At 37.3% G+C, this 18,747-nt stretch overlaps 1 protein-coding gene and 2 long non-coding RNA genes across 6 annotated transcripts; 2 read left to right on the forward strand and 1 right to left on the reverse strand.

Annotated features, from left to right (window-relative positions):
• Positions 1 to 391: 391 nt before the first annotated feature.
• Positions 392 to 12,590, forward strand: gtpbp3 (GTP binding protein 3, mitochondrial). Its single transcript, XM_077717190.1, has 11 exons — positions 392 to 625; positions 1,122 to 1,390; positions 2,054 to 2,140; positions 2,639 to 2,721; positions 3,381 to 3,500; positions 5,346 to 5,418; positions 7,100 to 7,243; positions 8,238 to 8,403; positions 10,460 to 10,587; positions 10,692 to 10,872; positions 11,628 to 12,590. The coding sequence occupies exons 1-11, from the start codon at positions 564 to 566 to the stop codon at positions 11,857 to 11,859; spliced, it is 1,545 nt and encodes a 514-aa protein (XP_077573316.1). The 5' UTR covers positions 392 to 563; the 3' UTR covers positions 11,860 to 12,590.
• Positions 12,591 to 13,906: 1,316 nt separating this feature from the next.
• LOC144196962 (uncharacterized) lies at positions 13,907 to 16,233 on the forward strand. Of its 4 annotated transcripts, none has more exons than XR_013326436.1 (6): positions 13,907 to 14,066; positions 15,192 to 15,396; positions 15,553 to 15,624; positions 15,687 to 15,768; positions 15,943 to 15,991; positions 16,067 to 16,233. It is a non-coding gene; the product is annotated as an uncharacterized LOC144196962 (long non-coding RNA). The 4 variants fall into 4 exon arrangements; XR_013326435.1 differs by having other exon boundaries at positions 16,163 to 16,233; XR_013326434.1 differs by having other exon boundaries at positions 15,834 to 16,233.
• Positions 16,234 to 17,025: 792 nt separating this feature from the next.
• On the reverse strand, positions 17,026 to 18,689 carry LOC144196984 (uncharacterized). Its single transcript, XR_013326446.1, has 3 exons — positions 18,583 to 18,689; positions 17,207 to 17,277; positions 17,026 to 17,125 (listed from the first exon to the last, which is right to left on the reverse strand). It is a non-coding gene; the product is annotated as an uncharacterized LOC144196984 (long non-coding RNA).
• Between the last annotated feature and the right edge of the window lie 58 nt (positions 18,690 to 18,747).

Here is an 18,747-nt window from a genome sequence, read left to right on the forward strand (position 1 = left end):
CCCGGTTGATCAACCTGTGTGGAGTTTGCATGTTCTCCCTGAAAACACCCAGGACAATAATGCACAAACGTCACAATGACGCAAGTGAAGCGAATCAAACTGCAATGGAAAAACTAAATAAATGCGTACATGCATAAATGCAATATGAAATAGACCATTATGTAAAATTACGTCTTACTATTTATCATGTTCATGTTTGGTTTGCACTTGCCGATTTCTACTTCAATTGATGAAATTACACCTCGTTGCGAGCGGTCGCTGGTTGCTGCACGGAATGAATTTAAAGACGTACAGTAGGCGGGACGTAGTAAAAATGGACAGGTGTTAAACCAATAGAATTCCGTGAAGGGCCTGTCAACAAAAAATAACCAATCAGAATTGACAAGGAAGCGGTAACCCACGCGGCGCTGTTTGCGAAACGATGGGACAAGTCTCAATGTGACATTTATGTTTGTTTTCCTGTTACCAATTCATTTGAGTTTTGCAGATTTCTATGTAAAATGTTACGGAATAAGTGAAAAGTAATTGGCTTGGTTGTGTGGCTCATCCACCTTCAGAACACAATGCTTTTAGCGTCTATCCATCATGGATTAAGGGGATCTACAGCCCACATTTTTAGGAAAAGGTTTGTTCTTTCCCCTTTAATGACTGCTTGAAGAAGGCTTAAACATGATCAAGAGTAATTGAATTTTAATTTAGAGCATTTTCAATTAACAAATCATAACAATATCACAGTCACTGCTACACTTTCCCAGATTCGTTCATTCATCTTCTGAACCTGACTAGGGTCGCAGGGGGTACTGGAGCCTATCTCAGCTGACTGGGGGGCACCCATACCTAGGGGCAATTTGTAGTATTCAGCCGAGCCTACTCTGCATGTTTTTGGGATATAGGAGGAAATCGGAGTACCTGGGGAACACACACGGTCCCCACCTGGAATCGAACCCATGATCACAGGACTGTGGGGCCAATGTGCTAACCACTCTATACGCCCGTCTATAGATATACATATATGATTTTTTTTCAAAATGTCATATCATATTTATGTAATATTTGTTTTATTGTTTACTTTATGCGATTGAAAAAAAAGACGTTTATGTTGTATATTCCTAATTTTTCAGATGGACTTCACTCTTCAGAAATCTGAGTTCCTGTAATGGAGTTCCTCCTACCCTAGTTGATGCAGAAACTATCTTTGCATTATCATCCGGCCATGGCAAGTGCGGGGTTGCTGTGGTACGGGTCAGTGGACCCTCATCTGCTACAGTCCTCAGCAGTATGGCTGGCCTCACACGCAACCTGCCTTTTCCTCGCAGAGCACTGTTAAGGAGCATTACACATCCACAGTCCAAAGAAGTTCTGGACCGTGGGCTTGTTCTTTGGTTCCCAGGTGATTCTTCTGCTCACTCCCATATTTCGCCAAAACACATATATTATTATTATTATGATTGTTGTTTTTTATTATTATTATATATTATATTATAATATTATATATCATATTATTATTTTACTATATAATTTTATTGAAGGCTATGTTTACTCCTTCTGGACATTGAACTATTGAGTATCTTATCTCATTTTCTGAACCACTTTATCCTCACTAAGGTCAGGGGGGTGCTGGAGCCTATCCCAGCTGACTCTGGGCCATGGGCGGGGGACACCCTGAACTGGTGGGCAGCCAATCACAGGGCATAAGGAGATAAACAACCATTCTCACTCATACCAGTGTCCAATCAGCCTACCATGCATGTGTTTGGAATGTGGGAGGTAACCAAAATACCCATAGAAAAGCCACACAGTCCCAGGGAGAACATGCAAACTCCACACAGGTAGACCGACCTGGATTTGAACTCAGGTCCCCCACTGTCAGGACGATACGCTAACCACTCAACTGCCGGGCCGTCTGTATTGACTATCTTTAACAAAGGGTGTATAGCAGCAATTATATGATCCATCCCTCCCAGGTTAAATGAATTGGACATCTATCAACTGGCATTAGTTAAATTGCCAAGTATTTTTTTGACAGTTTTATCTTTTGTGTTTATTTCATCAGCTCCTCACAGTTTCACAGGAGAGGACAGTGTCGAGTTCCACATCCATGGAGGTCCTGCAGTGACTTCTGCAGTCCTTCAGGCATTAGGTAAGATCATATTTTCATTATTTATAGCATGTGAATAATTGATTGTAAGCCACGGTATACAGACTATTACCATCAGATGCATTGAACAGCTGTGTTTATTCCCAAAACTGTCAATTAAAGAACCTGACTGAGTAAACTGATTTTTCTCTGCACTTTCTTCTTTGTCCCACTCGAGGGCAGTATTGTACAGTATCAATATGGAAAAACTTGTATCACTGGTTAGACTTTGAAACATTGCTGTTTTTTTCTCCATTTGCATATTTTGTTGTTTATTGTTAAATTAAACCCATTATGAAAGACAAGAAAACATGGAATATGGAACATATTTCTGCATTTAAAGGACATTTGGAAGAATTGTCCGACCTTAGCTGTTGGTATTAAGTGATGGTGAAAATCTTTGTAATAAAAAAACACCTGTAACGCTGGATTTGATCTCTGATTCTGTGTGAAGTGCCATTTATATCATGTTTTCATGCTTTGTGTGAATTTCTCTCTCAGGAAATGTGCCTGGTATGAGACCTGCTGAGTGTGGGGAGTTCACGCGAAGAGCCTTTCAAGCAGGCAAACTTGGCCTCACAGAGGTAGATCGGTTGAATAATTCTTGTGTCCATATCCCTATGTTGTATGTTTGTCATTTTCTTTTTAGGGTAAGAAATGTGTAAAGTCGACACCCCGCAGAGAAACGCAACCCTCAAAAATGGTTCACTCATACAATATATTCTAACAAGAGGAATGCTTAATAAGCACAAAGATATATCTTGTCATTGTAATGGAATCTAGTGGTATGAAAAAGTTTGTACAGACCTTATAATTTTCAAAATTTTCTTTTACGTATTAATAATTGGTTGTATGGATCAGCAATTTCAGTCAAAGCTATATAGTGGGTAAAGACAATCATATTTGAGAAGTGTTACATAGCACAAATTCATTCAAATTCATTCCTTTTGTTTAAATAATTTTTGCAAACATCATTCATATTGTGAAGCACTTTATCCTCACAAGGTTCGCGGGTAACCATAATTATTAAATAAATACATCTAAAAAATGTCCTTAAACAGAAAACTTCTTAAATATTACTGTTTGACTGCTATATGAAATATTTAACTGAAATTGCTAATCCATTCAACAAACGATTTCGAAAAGAGTATCCCCAAAATTTAAAAGAGGTGCCCAAACCTTTTCATACCACTATATATTTTTTCACTTGTCCTTTGACAATTGGTGCTATACTTATGCTCAGGTGGAGGGCCTTGGAGATCTTATCCATGCTGAGACCGAAGCCCAGAGAAGACAGGCGCTAAGACAAATGTCAGGAGAACTGGGGCGACTCTATCAAAACTGGAGTCACAAACTGAAACGGGTACGTTGGCACCTCCCGTCTGTCATTTGTATTAATGTCATTTCAGTCATCAAATGCTAGTTATATATTTTGAACCGGGGGCCTTCTCGTCTAGTGAGGCTTGTGTGTGAACAAATGCAGTTTTCATGTAGACATAGACTTTTCTGATAAAAGCATGGATGCCGTCTGTGAAGCTTTTTAAATCCATTGTTGAATTGAATTTTAAAAGCTGACCCTAGTATCTGAAAGTTGGGGTAACAATGGATTTTTTTTCAGGTCAGACAGCTTCCTCACTTGTGACTTAGATTAAATATCCCTTTATCAGCTCAAACCAGTCACCTTTGGCCTCTGCTATCTGCATCTTATTGTTTTACACAATAAACGGCTGCCTACATAGATAATTTGTCCTCTGTGACAACCTGTGTGAACTTTCCAGATTACTTTGTGTGAATATTCCAGTAAATCATTACTTTATAAAATTCAATATTGCTAAGTGACTACCATTAAAAGTGACCCAATAGGAAAAAATACTTTTTACTCTAAACTGTGCACAATTGCGCACTACTCTCGTCTTCTTTGCGCAGCAGCAATCATATGGCGTGCAGTAAATGAAATCAAAATTATTTTTTTGTATTTTTTTTTTACCTCTTTCCCCATGATGGCGCTGTTTATGCGGCAGCCAGTGGCAATAGCTCTGTCCACTCTTGTGTTTTTCGTGTTTTACAGCATGTTTTACATGAGAAATTAGAGGGAACATTGATATGCACCTGCGGTGTGATACTGGTGTGCCCATAACGAGCAATGATGATGTCGCTCACACTGTACTCAGTGCACTCAAGGAAGTTGTCTTTCTGCCCAGACCAACGAAAAATTAGAGGACACATTGCTTTTGAGTTGCTTAAAATCTCATAGTTGGGTCTTTAAATGTAAAATTACTCAAAGTAAACATTTTGGAAGTTGTTTATTGCAGAACATGTGTGCGCGTGAATCATCATAATTCAAGTATTTGAAATATCTTTGGCAATTTGCCCTTAGCGCCATGTTGTGAAAGTGATTATTTTTGTGTCTGTGCTTGGGATGTAGAACCTCTAACCTCAATTCTGAAGGACAATGTTGGCCGGTTGAAAATGCCGTACTTCTGCGAAACATATATTATCTTTCCACATCATGTGTCTGTAGTTCCACGAAACCGCCTTGTCTAATTGGAGATACCTAATGGATAGCGGCCAATCCTTCCCAGTTTGGATGAGTTAGGAGAAAGCATTCCAGCTGGTTTTCCTTGAGAAACTTCCTGAGATGTTTTTCTTAAGGTTCCTTAATAGCATTTTTATTTTTGCTTCAGACCTCTGGGAATGTAATAAATCCGAGGTATAACATCTGTTTGAAGCTTTCGCTGAAACCTTATTCAAAAACAATGCAACTTTTTTAACCATTATCGTCTGTGTACTGTATGTGGATCTGAGTTTTGGAATGTGAGGCTTCCTGTTTTTCTTCAGCTATACGACTATTGTGTCTGTTCCGCAATGTCAATCACACTGACTTGATTTATGCTGCTGTACTTTCCTTCAATTGGATTAAGCTTCTAAAACAATATAGCTGACCTTTATTTTTATTTTCTACACCGCCAATAAGAGTTATGTACATTCACTAGCCCGAACATTAGATACACTTTCATATTCTATTGAATTGCGAGTAGTTAGCGCGTTGGTCTCATAGTTTTGGGGTCGATCTCAGGTCAGTCCTTACTGTGTGGGGTTGTTCTTTCTGAGAATGCGTGGGTTTTTCCGGGTTGGGCTTTAGGAATGGCTGTAAGGTTAATGTGGTCAAATATATATTTAATGATGGTTGTGTCCTTTTCTGACTTAGTGCCTCGCCCATGTTGAGGCCTTCATTGACTTCAGTGAAGATGAGCTGATTGAAGATGGAGTCTTAACTCACGGTATGTACATTACACTCTGATAAAATTATGTTTAAAAAAACAGTAATCCCCTGGGTTTCAAGTAAAGACTTACAAGGGCTCATTTACTATGAAAAAAGACAGTATTTTTTATTTTCATCATTTTTTTGGTCACCGTGTGTGATAGGTTCACCAATAAGTATTCCCAAGTTCACCCTTCAATAATGAGGCATCTGAAATCATATTCTGAAGACCCCAGTTCCTTTTGCTAATATATTCATAAGATTTAAACCACATGCATAACTGAAGTCTAAACATTATTTAGAGTCACATAAAAATTTGTCTCAGTTCTCAAAACTATTGTTGCTCTGTCAAATCTTCCCAAGAGAGTTTTGATGCGGACCATCTTGAGAAGCCACGTTTCCCAAAACAAATCCACAGTTCCCAAGAGCTTGTTGTTATATGTAATGTTTAATACCGTATTTTCACGACTATAAGACACTTAAAAGTCTTAAATTTTCTCCAAAATAGACAGTGCGCCTTATATATGGAAAAAAACGGAAAACCAAAAACCACCACTGTCGGATATTAAAAAAAACACAAGCGCCTGAACTGAAACAATACTGTTAAATATGCAGATGCCATCTTAGTTTACAAAATCTTCCATCATATAGCTCCTCCCCCACTGCAAGATTTTATGCAAAAAAAATTCAAAACATCAACAATGGCTGGCTCTAGAGGTGACTGTGTAGTGAGTGCTTCATACCTGGAAGTCAATAGCAATTACCGTATTTTCATGACTATAAGGCGCACTTAAAAGTCTTACATTTACTCCAAAATAGACAGTGCGCCTTATAATACAGTGCGCCTTATAATACAGTGCACCTTATAATACAGTGCGCCTTATATATGGAAAAAAATGTCATTCATTGAGGGTGCGCCTTATAATGCGGTGCGCCTTATAGTCGTGAAAATACGGTATACAAAATAAGGCAAAGCGTTCTTCATTGCAAGCACATATATGATGATTATATTACAAAGGAAATGTATAATAATGATAAACTTAACATTGTGCTTTGGCCGTGCCACTGGGAGAAGCCATAAATGTCCAACTGTTTCCATTTAGGAAGTATGATGAGAGAGCATTGAGGCTGTGTGTACTCATTTGTCTTGCCTTCAAAGCCAACGTGCTAGAAATAGTGCTGTCAGTATTACCATCTCCAAAAACATTGCATTCCCACGTGTGCACGTTGGAAAAGAGCAGAATGCTTCCTCCCGCCTGGCATTGGCAGAACTTTTTTCAGCCCTCAGAAGTTGTAAAGATTGGACACAATGTAGCCTAGGAAGTAGACTTTGTTTTGTTGGCATGGAATGCGGGCTCGTGCCCCATTGGTACAAATAATAATAGACCTGCGTTTAAAAATAGTAAGCCTAGTTGGCACGTTGTCCTTCCACTGTCATGTGGAAATATGCCCCAAAGGATGTAAACATTGTTTTTTTTTGTCTTTGTTTTGGGTTATATATTATTGAGTAATTATTTAAAGTATCTGTAACATTGAAAGTGCTTTATTTTTGCTTTTTTTACTTCATTTTTTTGGTAGTAGCTAAACAAAATAGACGGTGAGCCAGCTTTTGTCGAGACAAATTGTGTCCGACGGGAAGTTTTGTCTTTCAAGGTCAGTACAATACATTCATAATCATCATCCCGTTCCTGTGTTTCAAGCGGATGGAATGGTGCGTCATCTGCAAGCCGACATGGCTCGACACCTGCTTGATGAGAGGAGAGGTGAGCGTCTGCGGAGTGGCGTGCAAGTAGTCCTCGCCGGAGCCACCAATGCAGGAAAAAGCAGCCTCCTCAACACACTCTGTAAGAGAATCATTTAATAGACCGCATAAGGGGGATTGTGATGCAATGTTACAATGCACTTTCAGTATTTTGGCAGATGTGTGTGTGTGTGTTTAACTCCAAATTGAATTGCAAGTTCAACTTGTTTCATTTGAATTTTCAAGTTTTCATAGAAGACTTAGTCAAAGTAATGCCGGAAACCAAATTTTTAGTTAACTTGACTTTTGTCTTGTAGTCTGCAGTCATAATTTTAAGGAAACTGACTTCACATTTAACCGCAGTTGTTCCAAGCAGGATTTGAATCGTCACTCTCTTTTTAAGGCATCATGGGTGAGGATAGAGCTAAATTCAAGTAATTTGGCATATCAAGTTCAGAAAACTACTGTTAATGATAATAATAATTGTGAGGAATTTACAAAATAAGAAATATTTTAATGTTTGTCTGCTTCAAATCATGACTTGGCATATTTGATTTGAAGTAGTAATTTGGGAAATACTGATTGTCTACATTTCTATTATAGACTTAATGGATGTTTGTTCTTAAAATATTAAAAAAAGGATTTTAAAAAGGGGTGTTGTCACAAAGCATACTTACATTTTAACAGCCTTAAATTTAGCTTGGTCATGCAGCCATGCTCAGGTTAAATGTATTTATATTAGATGATAAATTAAATAATTAAATATTTAAAAAATACTATACGTCATTTCCATTTTTTATCGTGCTAATCTTACACATGTTGTTTATAGAATAGGGATGCATTTGTTTGCCCGATTGTATCCTGAAGGCATTTAGAATTATACATCATATTGGCTAGAGTGAAAACCTGAAGAGACTCCTCACAACTTCCTCTTTGTATTACTAACTATATTTGTAAACCAATGTCTAAATTTCCTCCTCTTGAGTCTTTTGATAGACACCATTAGTCATTTTAAAATCTGTCTTCTCCTGTATGAATCTCAAATGATCTTTGATAAATGATGAGTCGTGTTTTATTCGTATGTTTGTTTAATCCAGGTCAGAGACCCGCAGCCATTGTGTCTCCTATTGCCGGAACCACCAGAGATGTAGTGGAGACGGCTTTGGACGTCGGCGGTTTTCCCGTTCTCTTGAGTGACACGGCGGGCCTCAGAGACAGCACAGACCTAGTGGAGAGAGAGGGGGTCCGCCGAGCTCGTGAAAGGTGGGGACTGTGTTTACATTACAGCTCACATATTGGCCTTTTGTCCATCCATTAGCTCTGTGACCAATTTCTGTAGTCTTCAAGAACAAAGAAAGGAAGAAATAATTCATCACATATGTACTGTACATCATGCTAACTGTGCACGACACCCAATTTGTCTTATTGCTACTTGTTGGATATAAATACTTGGAAAAACACTCCCCGGAGGTTGCGCAATGAAGAGGTAGCTTTCCTTGTTGTATTTACAACACCTCGTCCATGATGTTGAATATGAACATATTGGGAGACATTTGCTGACAGATGCTTCCTCTGTTTACGCTGGGGCAAAACAACGCTTGTTAAACCCGTCATCGCTGCTTAGTGAGGATAAAGGAATGACGCATATAATATTATATTATACATATATGGTAGATTTATTTTTATTTGCTATTAATATGGGTTTGGAAGGAAGATATTTAGATAATTAAGATAATAAGATGAGGTTCCAAAACCATGTTTAAGTGATCTATATATATATGCCGATGTGTGTGCAGGAGGTTGACTATGAAAGTTCCTTATTTTTTCCTTTTATTCAACTGTGGAATGTGAGGAAAAAACATAATTATTGGAATTTTGTTCATAAATGTATCAATATTTTTTTCTTTTTAGGTAATTTTAGTTACCAATGATTATTTAAAGGTTTTTTTGTGCATATTTATCCATCAATCTTTCAGGATGATGCATAATTACATTTTTAGATTTAATCTTTCAGGATGATGCATAATTACATTTTTAGATTTAACAGTTACATTGGGTTTCCATCAGTGGCAATCAGAAAAAAAATATCTATAAGTATTTTTAAATAATCAAAAGAGATATATGGCCGATACAGAATTCTAAAATATCGTGGTGAAATGACGATTTTCCTCAAAAACAACGAAATATGCAGATAAGAACTACTTCAAACCTGTTAACATTCTTTTGATTGAAATCTGACTAAAGCAACATTTCTTGCATATCTCACAAATATTTATGAATCTACAATATTTCTGCGAGAACCACTTTATACAGATTTTTTTTTTAATGACGCCTGAAATTAAACTTTAATACCACTTTAAGATCTTTACAACCATTTGCAACCAGATATTAGATTATTTTCAATATTAAATATTCCACCTGATCATAAATAATGATAGTATATGGTGCAGTTATTTGTAGGATGTCATCTAAGATTACATCAGTAAGTAGTTTAAGACCTCTGTACAGAAAGAAGGCTAGATTTACATGTTCACCTTACACATAAAACATTGTCTTTGTTTCTGAATTAGTGAAAAAGAAGACAAATATGTTTTTTTTTGTGTAAAGGTGAGTTATGTGGATCTACCATAATAATGGAGCCCCATTTGGTGGAATGCGGTGTGGTAAATTGGTGTATAGAAAGGGTGTGCATTTTGTGTTGGCTAAAGGACTTTGTGTGCAAGAAGTAGGTCAGACTCTTGTGACCTGGGTCACTACAGGAAGGAGGTGGTAAGTACAAGCATCCGTTGCTACTACTTGCTCTTGTCATGGGATGGATGTACACCAGGAATGGAGCTTCTGGTCACTTAAAGGAAGTAGCCTGACACCCATGTTAAGTTCCTTTGTGGGATTTGTTCCCAATAAAAGTACTCGTGTATAGGAATGAACCAGATGACCTTAAATCAATTCTTGAGAGCCTCTTTTTTTAATAAAGACAGTATTGAATGTTTTTTTTTTCTTCCAAAAAATAAAACAAAACCACAGGAACAAAGATAAGAGTTTGCTATCGGTGCTCGAATTTATGGAAAATATTTTAGTTTTATGTTTTGTTGAAAGGGAGCTGGGATATCAATATACTATACACTTCAGTTTACTGTATATTGCTATCTTCAAGTGTTTGTAAGATGGACAAACATAACATTTTCATGCAAGATAGATTTTTCCCTTACTTAAAATGTTCTGCGATGTGATGGCGATCGTGTTATAGCCACCATTCCATCATGAATAAGATGGAATAAAGTATGGATTTAAAAATATATACTTGTTTTCTTTATTCCAGGATTGAGCAAGCAGATCTGACTTTGGTGGTTGTGGACTGTTCTCACATCCCCACTGAGACCCATCAGGCTGCAGCCTTCCTTCACGATTATCTCCAAAGTGTTCTCACTAAAGAACAGAATAACACAGGTATCCATGCCTCTAAGGATTTGATTTTTCACACCAAATTTCCTTTTTCAATACATTACATCTGCTTACAGCTCAGTGAAAAATTGTCTACTTTTTCATTGCAGTATTATCATCTGACAGATTCCTTCTGGTCCTGAACAAAGTGGACTTACTGTCTGATGAACATAGACAAATGCTGAAATTTGGGTGTTTTCCTGCATTGCCTCCTGTTTGTGTGATATCCTGTCACACTAATGAGGGGCTTCAAGACTTTCTCACAACACTGCACAGCAGAGTCAAGGCTTTGTGAGTTAACAAGATTTAATAAAAATTTTCACTCTGTACGTAAGCCTAAACAACACAAGGTATACATACGTATACATTTATATTTACATATACTAGTATATGTATTTATATGTGTAGAGCACCCCTGGTTTATAGTTGACTATACTTATACCATTACACAAAATCACTACCAAATCAATGAAATCATCAATATTAGTTCTGAATAACTCAAACTCTTCTGGAAAACAGTGAGCGTTATAACCTCAGATTTTGAAATCAAAACAATAATAATTAAGAAACATGAATTTCACGGTAGTGATCCCTACTTTATTGCAGGGTTTGCCTTCTATAAATAACAAAAAGTAAAATCTTCAATTGGGATATTTGGTATTTAAAAGACCACATTAGCTAAACTAGATCTATTTAAATGTTTTTTTTGTGCTGCAAGCTATTTGTGACCTCAGAATAATACAAGACCATGAACCAAGAAATTCTCATTAGTGAAAATGTTTGTTTATGGATCGATGAGCATATATAGTGCTGTCTAAAAATAGTCACCATTATGGAATGGCAATGCATAGAGCAGTTACCTGAGGGTTATAGTTTGCTTATATTTATCTATAAAGTGGATATGTTTTTCCACCTATCCCCCTCACAGGGCTTACTAATAGTAAGGGTAAGGGGAAAATAATACAATAGGCTTATGCCACAAATAGACGGGCACACACATACAAAATCATATTTCACCAGCTCATTATATCAAACTTCCCTTATAGGTGTGGCGACCCTCTGTGTGGTGCCCCTACCCTGACCCAAGCACGCCACAGGGCCCACCTGCAGCAATGTGTTGCAGCACTGGATCAGTACCAGCGGTACCGGGACTTTGATCTGGCTCTAGCCGCGGAGGGCATTCGCTTGGCTCTCACCAACCTTGGCCGGATCACTGGCAAGGTCGGGCCAGAAGAAATCCTGGATATTATATTTAAAGACTTCTGCATTGGCAAATAGTGTATCATAACAATGATACCAATAAACTGAATAGCTATACTCATTCATAGCTACACAGTGTGTTGGCAGCGGGCTCTAAAGAATTCCAAAGACAACAAAATGTGTGGTTAAGTTTTTGTTTTAGGTTCAACAAATTGAAGAGAAAATATTTGACCTGATTTTTTCTAATGTATGGTCAGTCTTTAACATTTTATGAGAAGAATAGCCTTTGAAAACTGGGGGAAAACTTGCATCTATAGTTCTAAAACTAGATATGACAAACTGGAAGCAATTTTGAGATATCCACCCAAAAAATTGTTTAAAAAATGTTAGACTTGGCTACTACACATTATCGTGTTAGTGTTTATGCAAGACAAGATTGGGATATGCAATAACATCTTGTTTTGGAGGCACTAGGCTCCGTCTCTCCCTCCGAAAAAAAAAAAAACCTTTGAATTTTGGAAGGAAGTTTAAAGCAAAAGCACATTGACCTGGTAATTAGTGGAAAACCCACATTCTGCTACAGATCTCTTTCCTCCAAGATAACACCTACCCTTAGTTTATCAGAAACGGTCCGAGAATTTGGGAGTGGAGAGGATGGAACGTCTTGACTCAACTCTACTGAACCCTTGGGCCTCTTTTACCACAAGATGATGACTGACAAAAGTAAATAGACTTCACTTCAATATTTTAAGTACTTTTCAGCTTTTCTTCAGTTGTTTGAGTTGTTGTTTTTTTGTGTGTTAATCACTTATTTGAGTTTGAGAACCTAGAAGAAATTGCCCCAAAAAATAGGGACAGTCACAACAACAAAAATGAACCAATTAAATATGAATTTATTTCCTATATTTGTTAGATTTTGACCACTCGGCAAATGGAGAGGTCCTGTTTAAGTGACTACATCTTGCGGACCTCTAGTGTTAAAACTGAGAAGTGGAATTTAGATATATTTAAGCTTCTTATGCGGCCTGAATTTGGACACCTCTCAACTCAGTCTATTTTGACAATCTCAGTTCTTCCAATTTAAATGTCAGCTATTCTGTATAGAGGAAAAAAAAGACAAATTGTTAGAAATTTTCTTAGATGTTCATTTTATCATTTAAAAAGTCAGATTTACAAATAATATACATTTATACATACACAACACATCTCTATTTTACTACCCAATCTATACAAACAAAATTCTGTTTAAAAAGGGTCCCAGCACTTTATCTTCACCAAGCCTTTTTAGCTTTAACTAATTCAAAACGCTTCAATTCAAATAATCCTTAGTTTGACAATAATTTGCATGTGAACATGAAGTAAATGCACTCAAATATATGCAGACAGTATGTGACCCAGGTCTCCTACAGGCTGTGAGAAAGGAACCTGTTTAAGACGACGTTGGCTGCAGCTTTTGTTCCCTTGTCAATCTGGCCTTGATCAAATATTTATGTTTCTTTGTTGAACTCGTCACCCTTTTCCCCGTTTGGTGGTGCTGACGACATTAACGCCATCAGAAGTGCCTCTCTCTGCGTCTTTTTCTATTTCTCGTGCGTGCGTCTGCAGTCAGACCTTTCCTCTTCCCTCTGTCAGTCTTTTCATGTTCGTGATTAATTATGACTTTGTAAAGGAGGGGGGTTATACACAACTGAATGTTAGACTTGCTGTCAAATTGGTAGATGATGGGTAGTGGCGCCGTTACGATTTTATGTGGTGTGGGAATGATATGCTTACAGTACCTGAATAGAGTGATACCCGTAAAAAACAAACACCAAAGTGCATGTCATCACAATGTTCATATTGTGCAATACTACTGTATTTTAAAGGATTAAAGCCCAACCAAAAAGTATTTACAGCTTCCCTCACAGACGTTAGGATGAATACAATGTATATGTACACGTATTTACAGCCTCGTCCCACCCATTGACTAATGCGTGTTATTATGAAAACAATGTATTTTCTTTTAAGTATTAAAGTCCAACCAAAAAGCATTTAAAGCCCCGTGCACACAAACATATGCTGACTAATGCACGTTATTATAAAAAGAAAAATATATTTTTTTATGTGTCTTTTTTTAATAGGCGTGGCCGAGGCCAGAGTTCAAATAACCGACGTCACACGCCAAAATCAATTGATGAGCCCGGAAGGACGAGGGGCGTCCGTGCGTGCACTGCTGAGCAGCTCAAAAGTGACGATTTGCCGACGAAATCCTGCCAAACTTCTCACGGGACGATCCTGCACATTTGGTACGTTGTCATTTGGGGATTTCGAACCCCCAGTTCTCGTCTTAAGAGTGATTTTTGACGCGATGTAGCCCCACGTGCATGCAGACAGCAAAATGTTTGCAAACAAATTGGCTACAATGCGTTACCGATCGCTCGCTCCTCGTTTAAAAAGAAATCATTCCATCGTGTGTTTTAATCACTCAGCGAGCACAGACTGCTGGGAAACTTAAAGAATATGGCAAAAACGACCAGAAAGGAGCAGCTTGTTGACGCCATAACGATGAGTCATTATTAAATAGTTCCGATTTTCTCCATCCGTGTAATATTTAAACGCCAGCGTTCAGGGCTTTGCGCAATTGGCTCGATTTTCATCATGATACATTCAAATATTTTTTAAATAACACAAAACTGAGGATTAGTCACCCACACATGTCATTAGTGGATGTGTAAGGAATATACAGTAATCCCTCGATTATCGCGGTTAATGTAGACCAGACATGGCTGTGATAAATTATAAACCGTAAAGTAGGCTCATCCCTTTTGAAGTCAAATTAAAAAAAAATACTGTAGTGGCAAGTGAAGTAGTAGCTTCCATGTGGCTTTTCACATCTTTCTGAACTTGCAAAAAAAAAAAATCTGCCATGTAGTGGAACTGAACATAATTAAATGATAAACTTTCACCCCCTTAACTTTTTTTAAAGACCTCAGGGCTTGGACCTTTTTCAAATTAGTTTTAAATGTGGTTTTGACTCATTTAAACATAACTAGAAAAACAGAAGCTCTTTGTATATTTAATTTTTTTAAGAATGAATGGATTTGAAATTGACTGAAAACTTCAGGCAGAGGTAGGCTTTATTTTAACCTTGTAGGCCCCTGTCAAGTGTTTTCAAATTTCCGACCACATGATCAAGATCCTGATATATTTCCGTGGAGGAAAACAGACGATCGTTTTTTTAGTCTCTACAGCAGACTGTCTAATATTGCCTTTTGATGTAGGAGATAGTTTTGTCAAATTTTGATGTTTGGCGCTAGTCTGTACTTTAATCTATTGTGCCTTCTCTTTTTTTGGTTTCCTGCCTATGTACAGAACCAATCTGAGTTTTTTTCATTTAACTATGTATTTACCCCCCTTTTTTTGTTTTCCAGAATCCACCCAAGGGAGAGCTGGTTTCCTGCCTTTGTGAAGATAGGTTCAGGCACCCCAACCTGAGTTTTTTTTCTCTCCAGAATCCACCCAAGGGGGACCAGGTTTCCTGCCTATGTTGAGATTGGTTCTGCCTGAGCCTATCTTGACATAGGCAGGAAACCTGCTCCCCTTGGCTGGAATTCTGAAAAAATGGGTCAATACATGGTAAAATAAAAAAACATTTCCAAGGTCTTACCTTTTATTTTGAAAAAACTCATAGATTTGTTCTGCCTGAGCATATATGAGTTTTTTCAAAATAAAAGGTAAGTCCTTCTCAATGTTTTTTTTAATTTTTAACTCTGTGTATTCACCCCCCACCAGGGGGACCTGGTTTCTGCCTATGAACAGATAGGCTCAGGAGCCCCCACTCTATGAAGTTTTTCAAAATAAAAGGTGAGCCCTTCTCAATGTTTTTTATTTAACTTTGTGTACTGACTCCTTTTTTTGTTTTTCAGAATCCACCAGGGGGACCTGGTTTCTGCCTATGAACAGATAGGCTCAGGAGCCCCCACTCTATGAAGTTTTTCAAAATAAAAGGTGAGCCCTTCTCAATGTTTTTTTATTTAACTTTGTGTACTGACTCCCTTTTTTTTGTTTTCCAGAATTCCACCAGGGGGTGGAGGAGATTCAATTTTTTTACGATGCTGGAGCACCAACGGGAACCAGTCTATGAACTTTTTCAAAATAAAAGCTGGAGCTTTTATTTTCTAGATTTCCTGCTGGTGACAAGGGGAACTACTTCAGTTTTTCAAAATAAAAGGTGATCCCTACTCATTATTTTTTCAACTAACTGTACTAACCACCCCTTTTTCAGTTTTTGAATCTTCTCCACCAGGGGGTGGAGAAGATTCGATTTTTTACGATGCTGGACCACCAACGGGAACCAATCTACAAACTTTTTCAAAATAAAAGCTGACATCCTGTTTTCCAGATTTCCAGCTGGTGCCAAGAGGAATTACTTCATCTTATTCAAGTTTTTCAAAATAAAAGCTTTGAAATGTACATGTGTTGGTCTTTATCTAACAAAAAAATGCAAGTCACAATTAGAGTTAAAAAACTATTTACGAGTAAACATTCGTAGATTAAAAAACAGCAAAACACATAGAAAAAATATGACAAAAAGCAGGGGGGATAAATACTTAGAAAAAAATGGACAAAAAGCAGGGGGGATAAACACTTAGAAAAAAAAATTGACAAAAAGCAGGGGGGATAAACACTTAGAAAAAAAAATTGACAAAAAGCAGGGGGGATAAACACTTAGAAAAAAAAATTGACAAAAAGCAGGGGGGATAAACACTTAGAAAAAAAAATTGACAAAAAGCAGGGGGGATAAACACTTAGAAAAAAAATGACAAAAAGCAGGGGGGATAAACACTTAGAAAAAAAATGACACAAAGCAGGGGGGATAAACACTTAGAAAAAAAATGACACAAAGCAGGGGGGATAAACACTTAGAAAATTAATCAGGAAAAAAGCAGGGAGGATAAACTTAGAAAATTAACCAGGAAAAAAGCAGGGGGATAAACATTTGGAAAAAAAATTGACAGGGGATAAACATTTGAAAAATGCAGGGGGGGATATATAATTAGAAAATTAAATTTAATATAAATGGGGATAAACATTTATGAAACAATTGGGCAGGATAAACACTTGGAAAATAAAATTTAGAAAAAACGGGGGGATTAACACTTGGAAAATTAGAAGAAAAAACACATTCTTGCTCCTACATTGAATGACAACCTTCTTACCTTAAAGAACTAGTCAAAAAGCTGTGGAAATGAATGGGCAGTGAAATTTCATCAGGATTTAGGCTTTTATTGAATTTTCAGAAATACAGAGACATCATATGATGCAAGAGAGACATCTTCAAGTGGGCAACCAAGATACCTCAGGCCTGTTGCGTGCAAGAAAAATAGCAAAAGTTAGAATATATAGAGACTGGAGAATCAACTTTTTTTGTGAGGGTAAGTTTTACCTTGATCAGTCCCAGTCTCCCCTTCTGTAACCTCAAGAGTGATCTAGGCACACAAAAGTTGCATCTTGGTGCTAAACAGAGAAAAATTGCACACAAAAAAAGCACAAGTTAGCAAATATACAGCCTGGAGATTCAACAGGTAGGCTTAGTTTTTTTTTTAATGGAAAGTAGTTTTATCTTGATGCTAAACGGTGAAAACTTATTTAACCAAGGCATTTGGGGGTTGCCAACCAATTACAGCATAGAGAAATCTTACCGTAAATTTAATAAAAGATCAAGATAATGAATGAAAAAAAGTTAGCAAGTTCTATTTCCCCTTTTGCAGAAAAATGCGATTAAACATACAGACTGAGGTTAAAAGCTAGGTAGGAAAAGGGTGTCAAACTCGGGTTGGTTCACGGGCCGCAATAAGGTCAACTTGATTTCACCTGAGCTGTACTATTTTTAGATATTTTTTCTATTTAAATTGGATTAAAAAAACTGCATCCAAAGCCCTAAATACAGTTTTTTAATAGATTTAAAAACAAATGTTTGAGCTTTTTTTCTTCCCGAGGGAAAATATCTTGTAATAATTTGTTTTTCATTTCAAAAGGAAACAAAATATATTTGGGGAAAATATGGAATATTAGCGTGGAAATTTTTTTTCTAAAATAAATTTATTTTTAGATTTTACAATATGCTTTTTTTAACTTAAAAACACAAAAAGTAAAAAAATGGATTAAAAATACAATTCATTTTAAAAAAAAGGGAAGATGAGGTAATATAATATACATGTATAATCTTCATTTAAATTTGATCCTAACAAAAAGGCAGCAATGGATTTAGTTTCTCAGGCCGCACAAAATGACACGGTGGCCCAGATTTGGCCCCCGGGCCGCTACTTTGACACCCGTGAGCGAGGAGAAAGTTGGCTTAAATTTTGAATACGTGATATTTTTTGGTAAAAACGGAACAATTACAAATCGGGAACGGACAATTAGCACTCAGAATGAAAACGATTACATACAAAACAGGAACTAAGTCGTGCCTCTGGATGTCAGATCTAGAGTGAATACTTACCCAGGAAACTGTCGGTTGATGTCTTGCGTTGTTTGATTACATTTAAAGTCTTGCTACACGACTCAATAATAGAGAGAAAACGGAGAACATGCTTTTTAAGTCAAATCGTGACGCCAACACTAATGCTGACTAGTAACATGATGTGGCACAAAGCCGGTCGAGAAAAGGAGCCCATACTTAAATTGCCGACGGTGTGTTAAACCTGGCATTGAACTAAGAGATTTGTTGGCGTTTTGGGCTCAATTAATTGCTGAAAAATCTCCCGATCGCGTGATAAAAAACGCATTTAGGCCAGTGAATTGCTCGAATCTCCTTACCTCGTCGGCGTGTGTCCATTAGCGTGGGAAAAGTGAGTTACTGCGCATGCACTTAATTAACTCCGCGCTGTCGACAATAGGCGTAACCACGCCCATATTGTTCCGTCATATTGAGGCGTAACCACGCCCATATTGTTCCGTCATATTGAGGCGTAACCACGCCCA

The sequence above is a fragment of the Stigmatopora nigra genome, chromosome 5 (genome assembly GCF_051989575.1).
Source record: "Stigmatopora nigra isolate UIUO_SnigA chromosome 5, RoL_Snig_1.1, whole genome shotgun sequence".
Lineage (NCBI taxonomy): Eukaryota > Metazoa > Chordata > Actinopteri > Syngnathiformes > Syngnathidae > Stigmatopora > Stigmatopora nigra.

Coding starts and splice junctions, on each gene's coding strand:
- gtpbp3 (XM_077717190.1), top strand. CDS start 564: ATGCTTTTAGCGTCTATCCATCATGGATTAAGGGGATCTACAGCCCAC. Junction 7,244..8,237: donor CAGCCTCCTCAACACACTCT/GTAAGAGAATCA, acceptor TGTTTAATCCAG/GTCAGAGACCCGCAGCCATT. Junction 8,404..10,459: donor GTCCGCCGAGCTCGTGAAAG/GTGGGGACTGTG, acceptor TCTTTATTCCAG/GATTGAGCAAGCAGATCTGA.